We start from the raw sequence: 18,776 nt of genomic DNA, 5'->3' as shown, positions 1-18,776 counted from the left end.
TCAGGTAAAGGCTGGCAGTGATTCATAGCTTGTGACACCATCAGCCTATCACCTCTCCCAGAGATGCAGGTTTCCTGACCAGCAGGAGCTAACTGGAGAAGGAAGGACTCATCTGTCTGGACTGTCTGCAAGATTACAGCTGGTAGACAGCAGACAGCCCCTTCTCCTCATCACTAAAACCACCACCTGGCTTCCCTGTAAAAGCTGGAGGTGTGAGTTCATTCCTTTTCTCTGGATACCTCCTTGGTATGCAAGTATATATGAAGAAACTTCTGCTTTTCTCTTGTAGAGAAAGAAAAAAAGAGGGAGATGCAAAACAAATGTGTTTCATGAACAGAACTGACTGTTCGCGTCCAGGTGGGAGTGGATCTGTGCCCGATCTATAACAGAAACATGTCTGGTTTCTCTGTGGTTCAGGGCAGATCCGCAGGCAGGTGGGCCAGTAACAGGCAGCATCATGAGGAAGCCTTTAGACCCATGTCATGGGACAGCCAGAAAACAAATTCCAAAAATGCGGCCAAACAGGGAACCAGGTGGGAAGGCTCCGGAGTTAGAAAGACATGGATGGATGTTTTGGTTCCAGTATTTATTACTGGGGTTTTCCTTGGAGAAATTCCTTGGCCTTCCTGGGCCTTGGTTTCCCCATCTGTATTACTGTATGTCTCTTTCATGGGGTTCCTGAAGGGAAATGCGATAACTTCACGAGCGTGTGGATGACAGGGCCCACACACAGTGGGTCTCTGCTGTCTCTGACCCCATGTGGAGCAGGGTGTCTGTGTGGGCAGGGGGCTGTTTCACAGGAGAGCACAAGAGAGGCTGTCGTGGGGCGCTGTGCTGGACACAGTCTTTCATCTCTCCCGAGGATAGGGGGTGCTGTCATGCTCAGGGCCACGGCGCAGACCAAGGGCAGGCCGGCCGGGGCCCATCAGTGTAGAGTCTGCACTTCAGAATATTTGCTAAGTGCAACTGCCTTGCAGTGTTGGTTGCTCTATCGTGTCTGACTCTGCGTGATCCCATGGATTTATTATAGCTTGCCAGACGCCTCTGTCCATGCGATCTCCTACCTTCCAAAAATAATACAACTTTATTTCAACAAGGTTTTGTCTGCCAAACACATTTCCTTAGGAAGACAACTTTAATATTATCTAAGCATACATGCCAAGTCACTTCAGTCGTGTCTGACTCTTTGGGACCCTATGGACTGTAGCCCACCAGGCTCTTCTGTCCATGGAATTCTCCAGGTGAGAATACTGGAGTGGGTTGCCATGCCCTTCTCCAGGGGATCTTCCCAACACAGGGATCGAACCCAGGTATCCTGCATTGCAGGCAGATTCTTTACCACTAGCGCCACCTGGGAACCCCCTATATTATATAAGAGTGCTTTATAACTGGAATGCCAATGGTAGGCAAATCAATGAGGACCACTGATAATAATCTGTTCTCAAGGCATTTATAAGTATTTACAGTTCTGATATACTTTGGTATAAACAATGTCTTTCCACAAAGTCTAAAGAATTTATCCCATCTCTGTCAGAGAAATCGCAGGTTCTGATCTGAACTAATTTTTATTCTTACTGAGTATCTAATTCTCAGCTGAAGAGTATCAGTTTTCTTTGCATACTTTGATGTTCCTTTCTCTAAAGAAAATGTGCTGAAATGTGAGAATTACAGCAAAGTGCTCAAAAAAGGGTGGCTCAGACTTGAAAGGCTCTCTTTTGATGTCTAAAGATAAAAAGTGCCCCCTACCTGGATCACGTGGTCATCACTTGTGATTTCTATGGCTTCGTGACAGTGGTCTAATGCTGTAAACACTGAATTACAGGCCCTGAAAGTTGCAAAAGATTCATGTTAGTTCTGCGGGAAAACCATGAGCATTTCATCTGTTAACTTATCAAAGTAGACAGTTCCTCAGATTCATTAAAACCAAGTACCTTTTGATATTCTGTTTTGGAGGAAAAAAAAAAGAAACCTACCCTTTCAAGCGAAATAAACAAACAACAGCAGGTACTTCTACATACAGCAGACAAAGAGAAGGAAGCTGTCCAGCCAATTGTCACAGGCCATGCAATGACTTCTGTGTGTGCTGGATGAAACCTTCACACTGACACAAGGAAAGAGACACGCAGAAGCCGATCTCAGAGGCGCCCGTGCTCCGCGCCAGTGACGTTCTGCTGTTTCATTCATAGCACTGTCATGGAGAAGTCCCGTCCCCATCAGCTTAGAAAACCTAACTAAGCCTATATTGGATCTGAGGTATTCTGGCCTTTTGCAACAGACATAGAAACTTTTTTTTCCTTTTCTTACTTTGATGACCTTAGTTAGGAAGCCTTTAGGGTACTTTGCTTTCAACTATACCCACCGTCTGATGAAAGGCAAAGAGGGCAGAAATCCTCTTGCCCGGTTCATTTTACAGGTCTCCAGGTGGGCACTATTCTTGATGACCTTCCTTGTGTATCTGGAATATTTAAAATCATTTCAACCTAGAGCAACTCCAAATACAGTAAGCTCCTTACCATCTAACTCAAGAAGGATGTGCCTAGTTTCTAGAGCCTCCTTATTCATGCTGGCTGTTTAAACAAGTCCAGTGAAGGCTTTCTTATACATTACCCCCACAAAAAATGTTAATTTACTAGACAGATGTTTCTTCTCGTAAAACAAACTCTTGAAACACTATTCATTTTTTCTCTCATAGAGCATCTAACTGCCATTCTACGTTGAACTGTTTACAAGGCAGACAGTAGGAAAAAACTGGGTGAAACTTGGTTCGGTATTTTGCCAGTTAAGGGACCCTGGGCAAAGTTTTCCCTTTGCTGGCTCCCAGTTTCCTCATCTATAAAATGAAGCGAAGTGTTAGTTGTGTGATTCCTTGTGACCCCAGGGACTGTGGCCCACCAGGCTCCTCTGTCCATGGAATTCTCCAGGCAAGAATACTGGAGTGGGTTGCCATGTCCTTCTCCGGGGGATCTTCCCAACCCAGGGATCGAACTTGGGTCTCCTACACTGCTGGCAGATTCTTTCAATTTTGTTGTAAGAATCAACATAGATAGTTTATGTGAGCTATGTCTCAAAGTATTTGGGACAATGTAAGATTTCAAGACATAGTACTTAATATTATTTGCAAGATCTCAGAATAATTCTTTGTTCTTTAAAGCTTTCAAAGGCTGTTGGTGAGAGGAAAAGTTAATCATAGCCTACATTTTCTCACGAGTGTATCTGAAACATCAAGCCAAGAACTGCTTTCAATAGTAGCAAGGCAACCTTCATGGGAAATGAAGGATTTTAGTCCATTGATGGGTGGTGTTCCCGTCACTGCAGAGATGAAGATGCCAGTGTGGGAGCCTTCAATAAGTACAGTAACTACTTACAGTAAGTAATCGTAATGGAGGTGAGCGGACGAGAACATAAACCCCACTCCACCAAGATGCCCAACAGGGTAAGGCATTTTCATATTCAAATTGTTCCAAGCTATGTTTCTCAAAAAACTGGAAACAGAAGTTCTGTGTCAACCATACAACACAGAACTATCATATGACCCAGCAATTCCACTCCTGGGGATACATCCATAAAAAACAAACACACCAATTCAAAAACATACATATGCCCCAATATTTGTAACTGCATTATTCACAATAACCAAGACATGGAAACAATGTAAGTACCCATTGACAGATGAATGGATAAAGATGTGGTGTAGATACACAATGGAATATTACTCAGACACAAGAAGAACAAAATTTTGCCATTTGCAGCATAACATGGATGGACTTGGCAGGCATTATGCTAAGTGAGATAAGTCAGAAAGACAAATACTATGATATCACTTATATGTGGAACCAAAAAAATCAACAAACCAGTGAATACAACAAAAGCAAATTCACAGATATAGAGTACAAACTAGTGGTTACCACTGGGGAGAGGGGAGAAAGAAGTACAAACTATTAGGTATAAAATAAGCTGTAGGGATATATTGTATAATAATATTTTATAATAACTATAAATGGAGCATAATCTTTCAAAATTATGAATCACTATATTGTAACATAGGGGCTTCCCTGGTAGCTCAGTTGGTAAAGAATCCACCTGCAATGCGGGAGACCTGGGTCGACCCCTGGGTTGGGAGGATCCCCTGGAGGAGGACATGGCAACCCACTCCAGGATTCTTGCTTGGAGAATCCCCATGGACAAAGGAGCCCAGTGGGCTACAGTCCGTGGGGTCACAAAGAGTTGGACACGACTGAGTGAATAAGCACAGCACATATTGTAACATGTGGTACAGCAGCTATACTTCAATTAAAACAAAAAATAAAGGAAGTGGCTACAGCCGACCGAATATGAGCTGTATGCTGTCCTGTTAGCAAGGCAGTGTTTGTAAACACAATGGTGTAAAAGGTGAAAAAGAATCAAGGAGGACTTTAAAATTGTTACCAGTCATCACTGCACCACGTCTTACGATGAAGCAAGCAGAGCTAGTCTCATCACAAGTGCACTCAGGCCTTTGGGTCCAGCACCCAGGCAAGGTGCTGGACCCTGGAAAGCCACAGGAAAGCGAGCCCTGTCTCCAGCAGTTCCACACGGAAAAGACGGTCTGTGTGGGCCAGTCCCTCAGCTCTGGGAGCTGGATAATGAAGTGCTAGCAGGTCTGATCAGATGACACATTCCCCTCGCACCCAAGCATTTTCTTAAAGTAACTGTGAGGCTCAATTAAGTATGTAAACAGCAACTTCCCAGTATGATTGTTTCTGTCAATTCAAGAGGCTGCTTTCATACACGATCTTAGCTCCAGCTGCCAAAATGCACCTATCGGATGTTCACTACAAAGCATACACTCTCCGGTGAGTGTCATGCCCAATGGAACAAAGCAGATCTTTATCAATAGTTAAAGTATGTTGGCAGGACCAGCAGAATACTGTCTGCGGGGATGAATGGTACGGGACTGCCATGTGTAGATCTAGGCTTTAACTCAATTTGGCTGATGGTTCTGTTTAAATAAGCCTGTAGCAAAATGAAGTAATTACTTTGAATCATGTTTCTGGAGTTTGAGAATTAAATTTCCTGCATTAATTATTAATATTCTTCACATAGAAGAAATTTAGCTTAATTTTTCTGTTCTTAGGAGCCATATAACACAGCAATGCATATGTATTTTTGTAGTCTTCAGGTTGAGAAGTTGAAAAATTAGAAAAGCTCCAGAGAAACAGAATATTGTTGTGAAAACCCAAGAAGTGCTGGTAATGTAACCATTTCACCTTCATTTTCTTAGTTGTCCATGAAGGTCCTCATGGAGAAGGTGAGTATCACAAAGCTAGGATAAACCTAGACAGCATATTAAAAAGCAGAGACACTACTTTGCCTGCAAAGGTCCGTATAGTCAAAGCTATGGTTTTTGCAGTAGTCATGTACGGATGTGAGCGTATGGATGGAACATAACGAAGGCTAAGGGCTGAAGAACTGATGCTTTCAAATTGTGATGTTGGAGAAGACTCTTGAGAGTCCCTTGGACTGCAAGGAGATCAAACAAGTCAGTTCTAAAGGAAATCAACCCTGACTATTCATTGGAAGGACTGATGCTGAAGCTGAAGCTCCAATACTTTGGCCACCTGAGGCAAACAGCCGACTCATGGGAAAAGACCCTGATGCTGGGAAAGATGGAAGGCAGGAGGAGAAGGGGACGACAGAGGATGAGATGGTTGGATGGCATCACCGATTCAATGGACATGAGTTTGAGCAAGCTCTGGGAGATGGTGAAGGACAGGGATGCCTGCGTGCTGCTGTCTATGGGGTCACAGAGAGTCTGACACGACTGAGCGACTGAACAACAACAGGTAGAAAGTCTACAGGGAACACAGTGCTATGACGGCATGCAGAGCGCGTCTGACTTAACACAGGGTGCCTGGACTCTGCTCCAGCACTGCCACCCCCATATCAGGTACTCGCAACCATGCCAAGAGTCTCTCTGGCTCTCAGTGTTTCCTCTGACAACTGTGCTGGGGTGGTTGGGTTACATGATCTCTTGTGTTCCTAACAAAGGGACTCTAGAATCTATTCCAACAAAACATGCACACCCCTCTGAGACACACACACTGAGGCTGTAGAACCTGGGTAGGATGGATTGCGCAAGGTGGGTGCCATGAAGGGCGAAGGTTCTGGACACAAACTCACATGCCAGCAGGAGTGTGGAAGTGGCAGGGAGGGAGTCATGGACGCGCTGCCAGCCAGCACTGCCCCTGGGCAGCAATGCAGCACAGGCTGGGTACTTTAACCATCACAGCTCGGTTTCTACTCCCGTCACACGGCTGTGACGCAGAGCCCACGTGAGGATAAAGTGCTCTATAAACATCGGTTGGTAATGAGAGGTGTAGTGTTCTACAGAATACTGAGGTTTGCACATCAGGAGTTGATTCTTTCTAAAATGGAGGACTGCTACTGTCTTAAGACTTGGAGTAAAATAAACTGATCCGGGTGTAAGCCTTAGATGATGGGTATCAGATTGTCTAATGACGAAACAATAGCTCACCCTTCATTAGTGTAAACTCAAGTCCATAGGGTTGGACATGACTAAAGTGACTTAGCACGCACATCAGCTTAAACCCCCAATAAATGCCCAAATCCTACCGATATTTTGGTTAACATAGTTCTTTTCATGATAAAGAAGCACACGAACATAAGTGATAAATGGTCATCAGTTCTCCCTTGTCTCCCTAGCCATTTCCCCTTTCATGAATTCTTCTGTTTAATAAAGCGATCCACCACATGTACACGGAAGTATGATTCTGTTCTATCTTTAAAAGTTATTCTCATATAATGGAATTTCTAGATTAGGTATCTTATGTTTGATTACATGATCTTTTTTCTTGGTTGAGTAAGTTTGGTCACCATCCACGAAGACTGGACAGAAGTGTCTGCCTTCAACATCCAGTATTATCCATGCAGCACAGCGCGTCCTTGCTGAATGCTAGTAATGTCACATATTTAGCTGCAGCTGGGGGTGGAATTGCAGGGGAAAGTATTATATAATTAGACTATAATTATTCTGGCATTGTATAACACAGAGCCTCATTTCCCCTATCAACAGCAAGTCACAGAGTTGCCTGTCAGCCCCTGGGGTGCAGGTAGATGGTTTAGATGTCCTAAGTACCCTAAGGAGCTGGAGAGACCACGGAGGGTCACCGTCTCTCCCATCCACTAGGCCGAGGGAGAATCAAACCACACACCCCACCGCTACTTCTCCAAAGAACAAGAAGGGAGCTGGAGATAGCTGAGGTACAACCAGGTAAACAGCATCAGAAGGACCTGACCACTTAGTCCTTCCTCCTCTGTCTTCTCTTGCAGAGGACTTGCCTCCCTCCCCACTGCAGGGGCTGCTCCCCGGCAGGTTGCTTGTGGCTGGGAAGGGAGGCTTCCTATCAGCTAAGCTGAAGCTGGTGCAGAAGATGAGGGGGTCAGGGTTCTGAGTAAACCCACCTTCCTGGGACCGCAATTGCTGGGCCAGGTCCGTTCACCAGCGTGATGCAGATTTGGACTAAGAACCCAAGGCATTTCACTATGACCTTTACAGTGAGCCCGACTCTGCAAACCAGCTCCAGTCACTGAGGGGTGAGAAGTTATGGGACTTGCACAGGATTAGGTGCTTAGAACCTTGCCGAGTTCTGAATCTGTGAGTCCTAGAGAAGTTCTCAGTCCCCTGGCTCTGAGCAGATTCCATCAGCACGATAACCTAAAGCCCTTTCCTTTTTAGCTCCAGTGCTGCCTGCGGATGTTTATTTCAAATTGCCAGATGTACCTTCGCCCCACTCCCCCGGACGAGGTACCTTCTGACCTCTGACCTGTGCCATCACACTTCATGCTGCCTAGGAAAACTCAAGCAGTCATTTAAAATAAAATGAGGGAATTACTGATCAAAGCAATACAGCGTCTGCTATTCACTTGTAGATCATACACTGTTGAAGAATTAAACCAAAATGAAATCTCTCTTTTCCTAATCCTATTTACTGTGAAAACATCTAAAATAAAAGTACAAAGTCTTTTTCACTCTCCATAAAAACAGAAGAGACCCCCAGGAATGAAAACAATTAAAGTACGATTAAAATCATAAATTGCTGTAGTAAAGGCAATGTGGTTTCCCTAAGAAATTCTATGAAGTTCCCTGAAAATATATGGACACAAAGAAACCAAGGGATTCATCTTCATTACCAAAGAACTCCCACTGGTTTGAGATTCTCAATTGTTTAAGACTGCAAACGGGACTGTTTACCCCCACACTTTACTTCTTAGAGCTCTCTAGCCAACCAAACAGTTGACTTCAGCCTGACCAGAGTGAACCGCAGAAGAGCCTGTCTCTGTGGGGTCATGCCCATCCATTTTTCTTTCGAGGGACAGAGGATGGCCCAGAAAAGTTAAGTTTAAAGGGTTTTGCTCTCTTTGAAAGCAAATTCAGTAATTAAGGTAAGAAATAGAACCATTTCAAAGAGATGCTGTCTTATTTATTTTTCACTGAGTCTGAAAGCCCGGCAGGCTACAGTCCATATGGTTGCACAGAGTCGGACATGACTGAAGCAACGTAGCATGCACACGCACCTTGAAAGCCAGGTGACCCCTCAGTGTGCTGCAAAGAGAAGCCAGGGCACTTCTGGCATCCTGCAGCCTGCAGCCCCTTGAGACTGGCCTCTCAGGGGCTGCAAGCTGCCAAGAGCCTCTTCTTTCCCCTGCTCTCTCTGCTCATAGGGACAGGTTGAAGAAATTGGGGTCCTGAGAGTGTGCCAGAGCAGAGCCTGAGTAAAACCAGGCATGGGCTAGAACTCAGCTGTTTCAAGAAGCCCCAGAAGCAGAGCATCCTACCACGCAGACACCGAGAGAATCCATTTATCTCAGAAGTGAGCATCACAGAAGAGCTGAGAGCACCAGACATGCACACAGAGACTTCGAAACGTTCTTGAAGAAACCTCATGCATACTGAGGCCACAGCAGGTCTCAGGAAACTGCTACCACAAATAGGTCGCAGTTATTGTAGTTAGCATAATAAATATACCCCTGGGTCTGCCCCTAACTATACCAATCCAAGTAGGAATTTATAAATGTTGCGAGTACTAAGTACTAATCCTCAAAGGCTATTCTTAATCTCCATATAATTGTACAGAAGTTAAACAGTACTTTTCCTAGGGTATAATTTTTAAACTGCAGTAAATAGTGGAAAATACTGTCAAAAGAAGAAATGCTTCCAATTTATTTCATTATGCCAAAGGGCTCCCAGTTTAGATTCTCTCTTTTAGCAGCTACCATCACTTGTTCAATAGCTTCAGAATCTCTGGGGTTCTGCTGTGACCCTCAGCCTGAGGATAGACAAGCTTGGCTACCGAACGGTTAACCTCATGTTCATCCTATTTTCCTACATACCTTAATTTGAACTGTGAGCGAACTTCCCCATGTTCTATTTGAATCAGTTCATTGTAGCAAGCGATTATGCTGCTGTTCTCCATAAATCTCTGGGGGGAAAAAGCAAAGATAATACATAAGATGCATACAATTACTTCTTAAACAGTTAAAAAAGGCTTGTGTCTCCAACCTCAGGTAACTTTGTTATATAAGACAACTAGTTAAGTAAGAAGAGATGAAATAAAACAGCTGTCAGGATGTTTGAAATGCCTGTTTAAATGTATACGAAACAAGAAAACAGATAATATTGTACAGTTAACTACACCAAAGATGGGGAAAAGTCCATTATGAACATTCACAGGAAAATAAACACACAAGGGTTAGAACACCTCCCCAGCCTTGCTGATTACTGAAGCATCTGGGCTGCTGCTGCCCTAAGGAAGGTCTTCTGAAACCTGAGCCTGGACGCCTTCACCATGTGTACCTGAGTGGTGTCTCCTGGAGGGAAGAGGTGGTCTTTGCTGCTTTCCTCATTTGAGTGCCTCACACTCCTCCCTCTCCCGTGTCTGCTTCTTTCACAGGTGCGCGTGCACACACACACACACACACACACACACACACACTTCCGCATATCTAGCGTGGATGGCACCTCCCTGGGGAACACCGGCGAAGCCCCCCACTTTCCCTGTGCCTCTGGTCCTGCTATCCCAGGAAGAAGCTGGGAAAGGCTAAGAACAGAGGGGAACCATGAAGGCACATGGAGGGAAATACTTTCTACTTGCAAAGCAAAGTCAAACATGGTGAAGTTTTGGTTGAGCTTCTGGGCAGCTGGAGATTGTGTGTCAGTCTGTATCTGAGCTCTGAGCAGTGTCAGATGATGCTTCATAAAGCACAGAAAATGATCATAATAAAATAAGTTCTTGAAAAGGATGAGATAAACAGATACATTTCTTTTTGAAAACATTAATTTTAAAGTGTATAAAATGTATAAAAATATAAAGAAAAATCTCCAAATCATTGATAATGCCATAAGGCTAGAGATATCATTAATTTTGATTTATTTACCTTAGACTTTTATTATATCTCTGGGTATGTGGATATATTTTATATGTATATGCCTATACATATAAAATATAAAATGATGTTATATTTTCAATTTCATAGCTAAGTAGTAATTTTTTATGATTCTTATTTTCCTTTAGGTCTCCTAAGAACTTCCAGTGTGGTAAAGATCAGCCTTCCGGTAGGTGAGTTTCTAATCACTGGAGTGCTTTGTTTGCACATAACTGACACTCAGTGAGTGTTTCATAGACTGAAGGCAGTAGGAAAATCTTTTGGGAATTTTAAGACTATAGTTAATGCAAAAATCTGAAATAAACTGAGTGAACCAAGAACAGTGGTCCTCAAACTTCAACACACTAAGAATAACGTGGATGTTTGGTTAAAATGCAGATTCCCGGACCCTGCTTCCAGAAATGTAGGCATGTGTCTTTAGCACAGTATTTCTCCACACGCTCAGGTGTGACGCTGCCAACATGCAGTGTACGTTCTCAGGACAGGAGCAGGAGAAGCAGAGCCTTCACTGATTTTTCACACTTACTTGACCGCAGCAGCCCTCTGTCGTGGACAGCTCGTAAGAGCTTTGGACCACTAGCATTCCTTGAAACAGTTTGGGAAATATGACTTTGGTGGACCAGGCGTGGAGCTGGCAGTTAAACACCATAGATTTGCATCTTGACTTGTTTTGAGCATGAGCTCTGTAAGATAGTCATTTTGAGTCTGTTTCCTCTTCCACAAAAATAGAGAAAATACCAAACCTCTCATCTGTAGATGAGGATCAAGTCAATCACCTAGAATGGAGTCTGACAAATAATAAGGCTTCGTTCCCCACGTCTCCCTCCATAAGACACCTCTGCAGGGACGAAGTGTCTGATCACTGTATCCTTGCCACGCCGAGCACACTGCCTCTCAGAGCCCAGGCTCCCTCAACACCTGCTGAATGAACTAACGATGATGTACCTTGTAATGATTCTACTTGGAATGATGTCATGTAAACATCATTCCAAGTAGAAAAAGTAGTGCACGAAGGTTGATACAAAAACCAGGGGCAATGGCCCTCTGCTAAGATGCTCTTTCTAAAAGGCTCAGAGTAGAGCAAGCACCATGCCGTCGGCCACTCGCTCACACATAGCTACACAGGCGTCGAGCAGAGCTGCTGTGGAATACTTGATGGTACGATGTGTTCCTGGATCCCCATTTAAGACCCATCAACTGATGCACTGGCCAATTAGCTAGTAACACAGAGCTGAGTTTCAGCAGATGATTTAATACCAGCAAAATAACTCAGAGGTGGGAAGCAACTTCACGGAAAGCAAGAAGAATAGCTGGCATATTTGGAAGGGTGCTTGGGTAGAAAGTTGCCAGAGACAAGATTTTGCCCAAAAAAGGAGACCACGTGGGGAGCAGCCTCAGCCGATTTTGTGCCATAGTAACTCAGGATGGGAAACCTGGCAGGTGTGGTGTGCTTCTCTGGGAAAGAGCCCCAACTACTTGGGGGCACCCTGACCTGGCTGGCAAATGGCCTTGATCAGGCCCAGGACCAAAGAATAGGTGGCCCTTGACAGTTACCGCTTTTCATGCTTTCACAAAGGGCTTCATTCACCTTGGCTGCCTGCAGAAAGTAGTGCTGTATCTAGATAGAGAAACAAAACCTTCCAGAGCAGCAGACAGGTTACAAAAAGGATAAAAAGGAGCAATTGTATCATCCCTCCTAAATTTACTCAGCAGCATTTGCACCCAAAGCAGAGAGGTGTGTCTCCTAAGCTTTTCTCTGAGTAGACACACAATCTCAGCCATCCAGACAAGATGCACCACTCCAAACACCATCAGCCTCCACACCACCTGGTTGGAAGCAGGCTCAGTGAACTAAAAGCTGAATTCCAAAATGACACTCAACAGCACACACGGCAACAGGGGTTCATTGCTGCATCCCGTGGGGTGTCGTGTCTTCCCCAGCCCAGTCCGGGTAACAGCGAGGACCTCCCTGCTCATATTCTGAGAGGTCCTGCCTCAGACGTGAAGGACAGGGATGGGCTGGGGTGCACAGGTGGTCAACATTCCACAGCAGATTTATGAACACTTCTCAGAAAATGAGTAAGTAGAGACGTTCCCACAACAAGGCTTCTCAGATGACTTTCCTTGTGCAGCTCTCCATTCTGAAGCTCAGAAGCACCGTCTCATTAGGATGGAGGAGCACACAAGAAGAGCATCCAGAAGCGAGTGCCAGCCTTTGAGGCTGTGACGACGGACAGGAGGCAGGTGTCAGGGGTGAGTGACGGGGCAGAGCAGAACCGACCGATCCCGTCGCGCGCGGATCTCGGCACTCCCTTCGATGTTTTAATAGCACTGTTACTTCCCCACAGACGCACACTGAAGCCAAAAGAATGGCATCCAAGGGCAATTTCTGCTTCTCTGGGATTGACGACAAAGAATTTTTTGAACCTAGGAGAGGTTTCTTTGAACCTAGGAGAGCGAAATACCCATTGCTTTAAGCACCTAAAGGAATTCTCATAATTCACAAGGCTCTGGCGGTCTCCTGTTTTTGAAGGAAAAGGATGCATCACACCGTCTGTCTGAGATTCAGATTACCCCGATCACGGGACACCGAGACACCAGGTAAACCTAGTTATCTAGTTTGCTGGTAAGTCTCCTTAATCAATCTTAATCTTCTAGTCGAGCATCAGTGTTATTCATGTAGTTGTCACAGAATTTTTCTTTGCTGTTGTTTTTGGTTTAAAGCAGCAGCTCACAAGCTGCCTAAGTCAGCTGTGGATCTCTCCTCTATTTTTTCCAGAGGGTAATCTTTTATTTTTTAATAGAAGAAATAGATGCTTGTTATAAAAAAAAAATTAAGCTGTGTATAAAGTGAGGTCCTCCACAATTTCTCTGTAAGAATCTGTAATACCTTAATCTTCTGAAATATATTCTCTTTAAGCAGCCATATTCTGATGCTCTTTCTCCACCCTTTTCTTCTCTCTCAAACTGACCCCATCATGTGGCCTTCTATCTGCACGCACATGGCCTCACCTCCAAGCAAACCTTCAGACTGCCCCTACCCTGAGCTACTGGTAAGCCTCTAGAGCTTGTTAAGTTTCCTTGAGTAAGCAGTATTCATCTTCAAATTGAATATCAGGGTTACTCATGGAGCCATCACTCAGAATTCTTCTTTGCTGACATGTGTGGTTTCAACGAGGAGTTCCCCGGATGATGCTGGAATCAGGGGCCTGTGTCCGGAGTGTAAGCCCTGGCTGGGCCCTGATCGCCATGGAGCGCGGTGTGCCGATCTAGGGGACTACCAATAATCACATACACACATGCTAACTGGCTTAAGTGGGATTACTTTGGGACCACGGAATTCTGACCTGATATAGTAAGACAGATTTTTAGCTATTACATATCCATTGCTGAGATAAATGAAGTATGAGAGAAAAAGGGAAAGAGCCTGGCCAGCAGATGCTTGTCACCCACCATGAGAACAGCCTTCCCTCCCAGTCCTGGGGCTGAATGTCTGTGACAAGAGGCACGGCTGCATCTGTGCCAGTTCATCATCCTTTACGTACCCTGTTGAAGCCTGCGTGCAGAAGGGGGAGGACAGAGGCCTCTTCATAGTTGCCGGATCTGCAACAGAGCAGACAATGTGGTCACTCAACAGATGCAACCAGGGTTCCTCACACTGAGATGCTGAGAGAGCGAGGAGGAAGCAGGGAGCTGGCTCCAAGAATGGCTTCCTGGCCAGCACACGCCTGCAGCGGGCACCTGTCTTGCAGGAAGCCAGATTCCCATGTCTGCCTTTGGATGCAAAAAGAGCAGAGACAGTAGCGGGAACTCGGCAGCGGGGGTGAGAACTGCAGCGCAGGCGCACACGAGAGGCGCCCTCAGAGTCGGAGCAGATGCACAGGAGCGGCGTGTCAAGGGAGGGACGAGGTATGTGCGACGCTCGCCCCGCAGACCACTGTGCCCTTTGACATCCCCGAACATTCTGGAAGCACGACTCCCATCCCTAGACGGAGCTGGGTCCAACTCTCAGGAGGACAACTGGCGTTAGAGGCTGCAGCACCCCAGGGCTGACAGGAGGGGAGAGTCATCAGGACAGCCAAGTTACAGAGGGAAGAAGAGGAAAACCGCTGACTGGCTCTCATTTCGTGGGACGGCTTCCTCCCCCGAGCCTGCCTCCAGGTCTCAGAGCTGCAGCGCGAGGACAAGGTGGGGACGGGGCCAGCGGATCGGGAGGTCGTGCTGAAGCTCTGCCGCTAGCTTTATAAGAGACGGCGTCCCCAAGACAGCCCGCAAGTACCATGGAGCACACGCCGTAGAAATGGGGAAGAAAAATGGGACCCTAGGGATTGGCTGGAGAAGCAGACACCTCTGTCTGCCCAGAAATTCCAGGGCACATCTGCCTCGTCACCTATGGCTGAATCCCACCTAGGGAAAAGCTCTTCTCCCTCCCTCTTCAGGAACTCAAGGTTCTACCCTCTCTGGTCAATAAATAAGTAGGGGCACAAAGGGGCTCCAAAGGTATGAATAACGCCCTGCTTCATAAGCTGGGTGGCACAGGCAGCATTAATTTTATTACTGCGTGTGCCAAGTCACTTCAGTCATGTACGACTCTTTGTGACCTCATGCACTGTAGCCCACCAGGCTCCTCTGTCCATGGGACTTCCCAGCCAAGAATACTGTAGTGGGCTGCCATTTCCTCCTCCAGGGGAACCTTCCTGACCCAGGGATTGAGCCCGCATTTCTTAGGTCTCCTGCACTGGCAGGTGGGTTCTTTACCACTACCAGCCACCTGGGAAGCATTATTGACATCCTCGATAAATGAAAAATTTAAAAGATAGGGGGAAAAGTGAAAAATCATAACGAGACACAACAAACCACTACTTGTCAAGGACAAGTACACATTTTTGCTATAGGAGTAGGAAAAAAATGAACGTTTTGTTTTGGGACCCGTGGAATCAGCCAGGCTTGGGAAACGCTATGTGGTCTGGTATCCATGTCAAGGCTCTAAGACCCTGTTAAGGGTTCACAGGGCCCAGAAAATAAAATGTAAGCAAGGAGGCTGAAGAAGGCTAGTCCCCTCACTCTTTCCCTTGAGATCCTGTCACCACTAGCATGGCAAGGTGCTGAGGGCGGTGGGACAGTTTCTTTACGTTCCTTGGCTCAGACCCTGTGCTAGGTGTCGGAGTGAAGAGACACAGCTCCTAACAAGACGCTCAAGGAGTCGCAGGTCGGGAGAAGTCTTTGGTTAGGGCAAGACTTGGCAGCCAGGATTTCTTACTGTCCCAATCCAGCCCTGGGATGGATATTTTAAATCTCCCCCCTGGGTGGGGCCTGTCTGAGGGAGACTGACACTGTGAGCTGCTGGCCTGTTAGCTCCTCCAGGGCAGAATCTGTGCCAACTATCAGAACGGGGCCAAGTCCAGTCAGTCCTGGGGTCAAATTAAGGTCTTCTTATGCTCTCCAAAGCTAGTGATGGCCATTAAGTGACGACAACACAGTTTGATCCTGGCAAAGGGTCTCATCACGCAGGCTGTACACGCAGCTTTTCTCCTTCCGGGTCTCTCATTCTAAGTGCGGGCCACATCCTACGCATGGCACAGGGGTTTCTTCTTCCAGTTTCCTACCTGCAGCTCAAGCCCTCCTTTTCCCTTCTAGCACTGGCATTCATCCTTTTGTCCTGCTTCGAGCCACATAACGGTCCTAGCAGAGGCTGCGCATTCCTTTTCGGGCAGTGGCTTTGGTGCCAGTTCTCATGGTATAATTCAGTTTTTCTTAAGTGAAAAAACAAGCATTTCTCTATCTCTTTTCTTCAAAGAAAAAAGGTTAAGCTGGAACAACATTCTCTTCAGACCTCCTCCTCCCGAGATTTTCTACTCATTTCTAGCATACAGTGAATAACCATTCTTTTCCTGAGGTGCTAACAGAAATTAGAGAGGATAAAGAGAAAGGCCTACATAGTTCCAGAAACTTGCAAAACAAGGAGAATCCCAAGTAAGATCAAAGATTGCTGGTGTGAGGCCAAAGACCTCCCCCTGGCTCCGCTAGCTCCGAGAACGCGTTACGTCAGAGGAGGTTTCAGGGGGAACAGCAGTGCTCCCAGCGGGGGCCGGGGGTGAGCTTACGCTTGTGAGACCACGGCGAGGATCACCGCATGCTCCGAGGGGTTCGTGGCCCGGATTGACCTGAAACGAGAAAGCTCCACATCAGACCAGGCGATGTGGCCTTGTTCTGTTCACTGGCTGACTGCGGGACTTCTTCATAGGGAAAATGGAAGAAAATCAAACATCCCTCTAAAGAAGGAGTCTGAAAACACATGGAAGACAACAAAGGAAGATGCTCTTATGGATTAGGACAATCTTTGTTTTACTAAAAACAAAAAAAACCAACCCCCCCCCCCCCACATCTAAAAGAAATTCCTGGGCAATTCTCCAGTAGGTCAGATCTGCCAATGTTCCACTTCAAAAACTGGCAAATTCCACTTAAATTCCATGTTTTCTGATTGAAATTCCACTCTGCAAGAAAACTGGCAGTCCAACAATTCTCTAGTTATCAGTTTGTACTCGGGGAGCTAATTAAGTTGGACCTGTTTTTCTTTTAAAATAATAGAAAGTTCAGAAAGTTGATCTTAAAAGAAGGATTGCTGGCAGCTGGATACACAGGGGCAGGTGAAGGTCTTTTAAAAATTGTACAAAGAACCACTCCAATTTTTTGGTTGTACTGTTATTTTTGTTCAAAAACTTTAAACAGCTGAGTCATCAACTAGGGCTGAGAAACGATAAGTGCAGTAACTGTCACTATAATGATGTCTGTCATACCATGACCACCTGTCTATCATTTGTTTATTCCCTAGGAATTTAACAGGGTTAAAATACAGAAGAATTTTGAAGTCCAAGAATCTTCCTGGAAACTGTGCTATGCTACAGTTTAGATTCTGGTTTATTCTGGTCAGGGGTCATGAGTCTGATGAATTCTTAATAAAGGGCCACATACTGGAACCTTCATACAAATAAGCATGTTTGTTTTGATCCATCTCCATGGTCTGGCCTCTCCTTATTTCAAGATCCCTCACAAGGGAACCGTCCACTCTGAGAAGTGAAGGCTCAAGGCTGCTCCTGAGGAATCTGTGAAACAGCTTATATTTTTTTCTTTCTAGCTCCTGGCATTTCTGCTCTTCATTTTAATGTGTTTGCACCAGTGCTCCCCCCAGGAACAGCCAGCTCATACTGCATCACCCTTGTGACTAAATGTCCTCACCTTCCTCTAAAAATGTACCTTCCCATGGTCTGTTCCTTGAGACCTCACTCCATGTGGGGAGAAGGCTCAAGACAATGACCAGCTGCTGTCTTTGGGGAAGTAAAGGGCCCCTTGCGGATAAATGGTATTTGAATGAACTTCTTTGAAGAGAGGCCTGAACTCACTGTGGACAGCAGATTACATCCTGTGCGTGCGTGCTATGCTGCTTCAGTCGTGTCCGACTTTGCGACCACATGGACTGTAGCCTGCCAGGCTCCTTTGTCCATGGAATTTTCCTGGCAAGAATACTGGAGGGGGTTGCCATACCCTCCTCCAGGGGATCTTCCCGACCCAGAGATCAAAACCACATCTCTTCCATCTCCTGCATTGGCAGGCAGGTTCTTTACCACTAGTGCCACCTGGGAAGCCCCTATCCCTACCACGGACTGGTCACATGAAACTACACTTATCCCCTACATAGGAGCGGTCTACTGAATTCTCAGCAGAAATACCAGGAGCACCTAATGAAAAAAATGGACAGCATCTCAGAGGTGTGCACTCCTCACTTTCCTTCAGCCTCTTCCACCCCCTCCAGGTATCTGGGGACACTGCTGGGCTGCATTCTAAGGGGGGCTTAGGCAAGAGGGAACAGGTTATGAACAAGACTGAGCTGGAGCTCACGCTCACTCAGCTTCTTTTGAGACTGGCTTCTGTGTTTTGGATCCCTTCCTGCCACTGATCTCTTCTCTCTCATTCCTCCAAAGAAGGAACAGGTGTGGCCAAAGGGACCTGGACCTCTTTCTGCTCGAGAGGACTAAGGGGGATCTGGGGACCGGTGAGGCCGAGGTCCAAAGAAGCATGCTAAGGCCCAGTCCAGCCAAACGCCAGGGGCCCTGGACCGCCGCCGCCAACGAATAATGCACATCTGCTGGGAATGCATCTCCTCTCATTTTAGGCAGGATGTGCTCACAATCCAGCATTCAGGAATCTCTCCATCAACTTGAGCAGTAACTGGAAACGCACCAACAGAGACGTAACCTGGCTTTTGAACTGCACAGACACTTCAATGTTTTTCTGTGCAGCTAAGACAAAAAGTTCACTCAACAGGAAACAAAACC

General features: G+C 46.0%; 1 protein-coding gene across 5 annotated transcripts in view; it reads right to left on the bottom strand.

The window, feature by feature from the left end:
• The window catches only part of PDE8B (phosphodiesterase 8B), a 254,927-nt gene that overhangs the window by 74,487 nt on the left and 161,664 nt on the right, over positions 1–18,776 (bottom strand). For all 5 annotated transcript variants that reach the window (XM_070468576.1, XM_020902681.2, XM_070468574.1 and 2 more), the window contains exons 4-7: positions 16,548–16,607; positions 13,989–14,046; positions 9,391–9,479; positions 1,747–1,825 (exon numbers count right to left, since the gene is read on the bottom strand). In XM_070468576.1, the coding sequence (XP_070324677.1) occupies positions 1,747–1,825; positions 9,391–9,479; positions 13,989–14,046; positions 16,548–16,607 (286 nt within the window). The remainder of the gene's footprint in view (positions 1–1,746; positions 1,826–9,390; positions 9,480–13,988; positions 14,047–16,547; positions 16,608–18,776) is intronic.

This window comes from Odocoileus virginianus, chromosome 6 (genome assembly GCF_023699985.2).
Source record: "Odocoileus virginianus isolate 20LAN1187 ecotype Illinois chromosome 6, Ovbor_1.2, whole genome shotgun sequence".
In the NCBI taxonomy this organism is placed as follows: Eukaryota; Metazoa; Chordata; class Mammalia; order Artiodactyla; family Cervidae; genus Odocoileus; species Odocoileus virginianus.
Note: the sequence above shows the minus strand (reverse complement) of the source record. Positions and strands in the feature narration are given on the sequence as shown.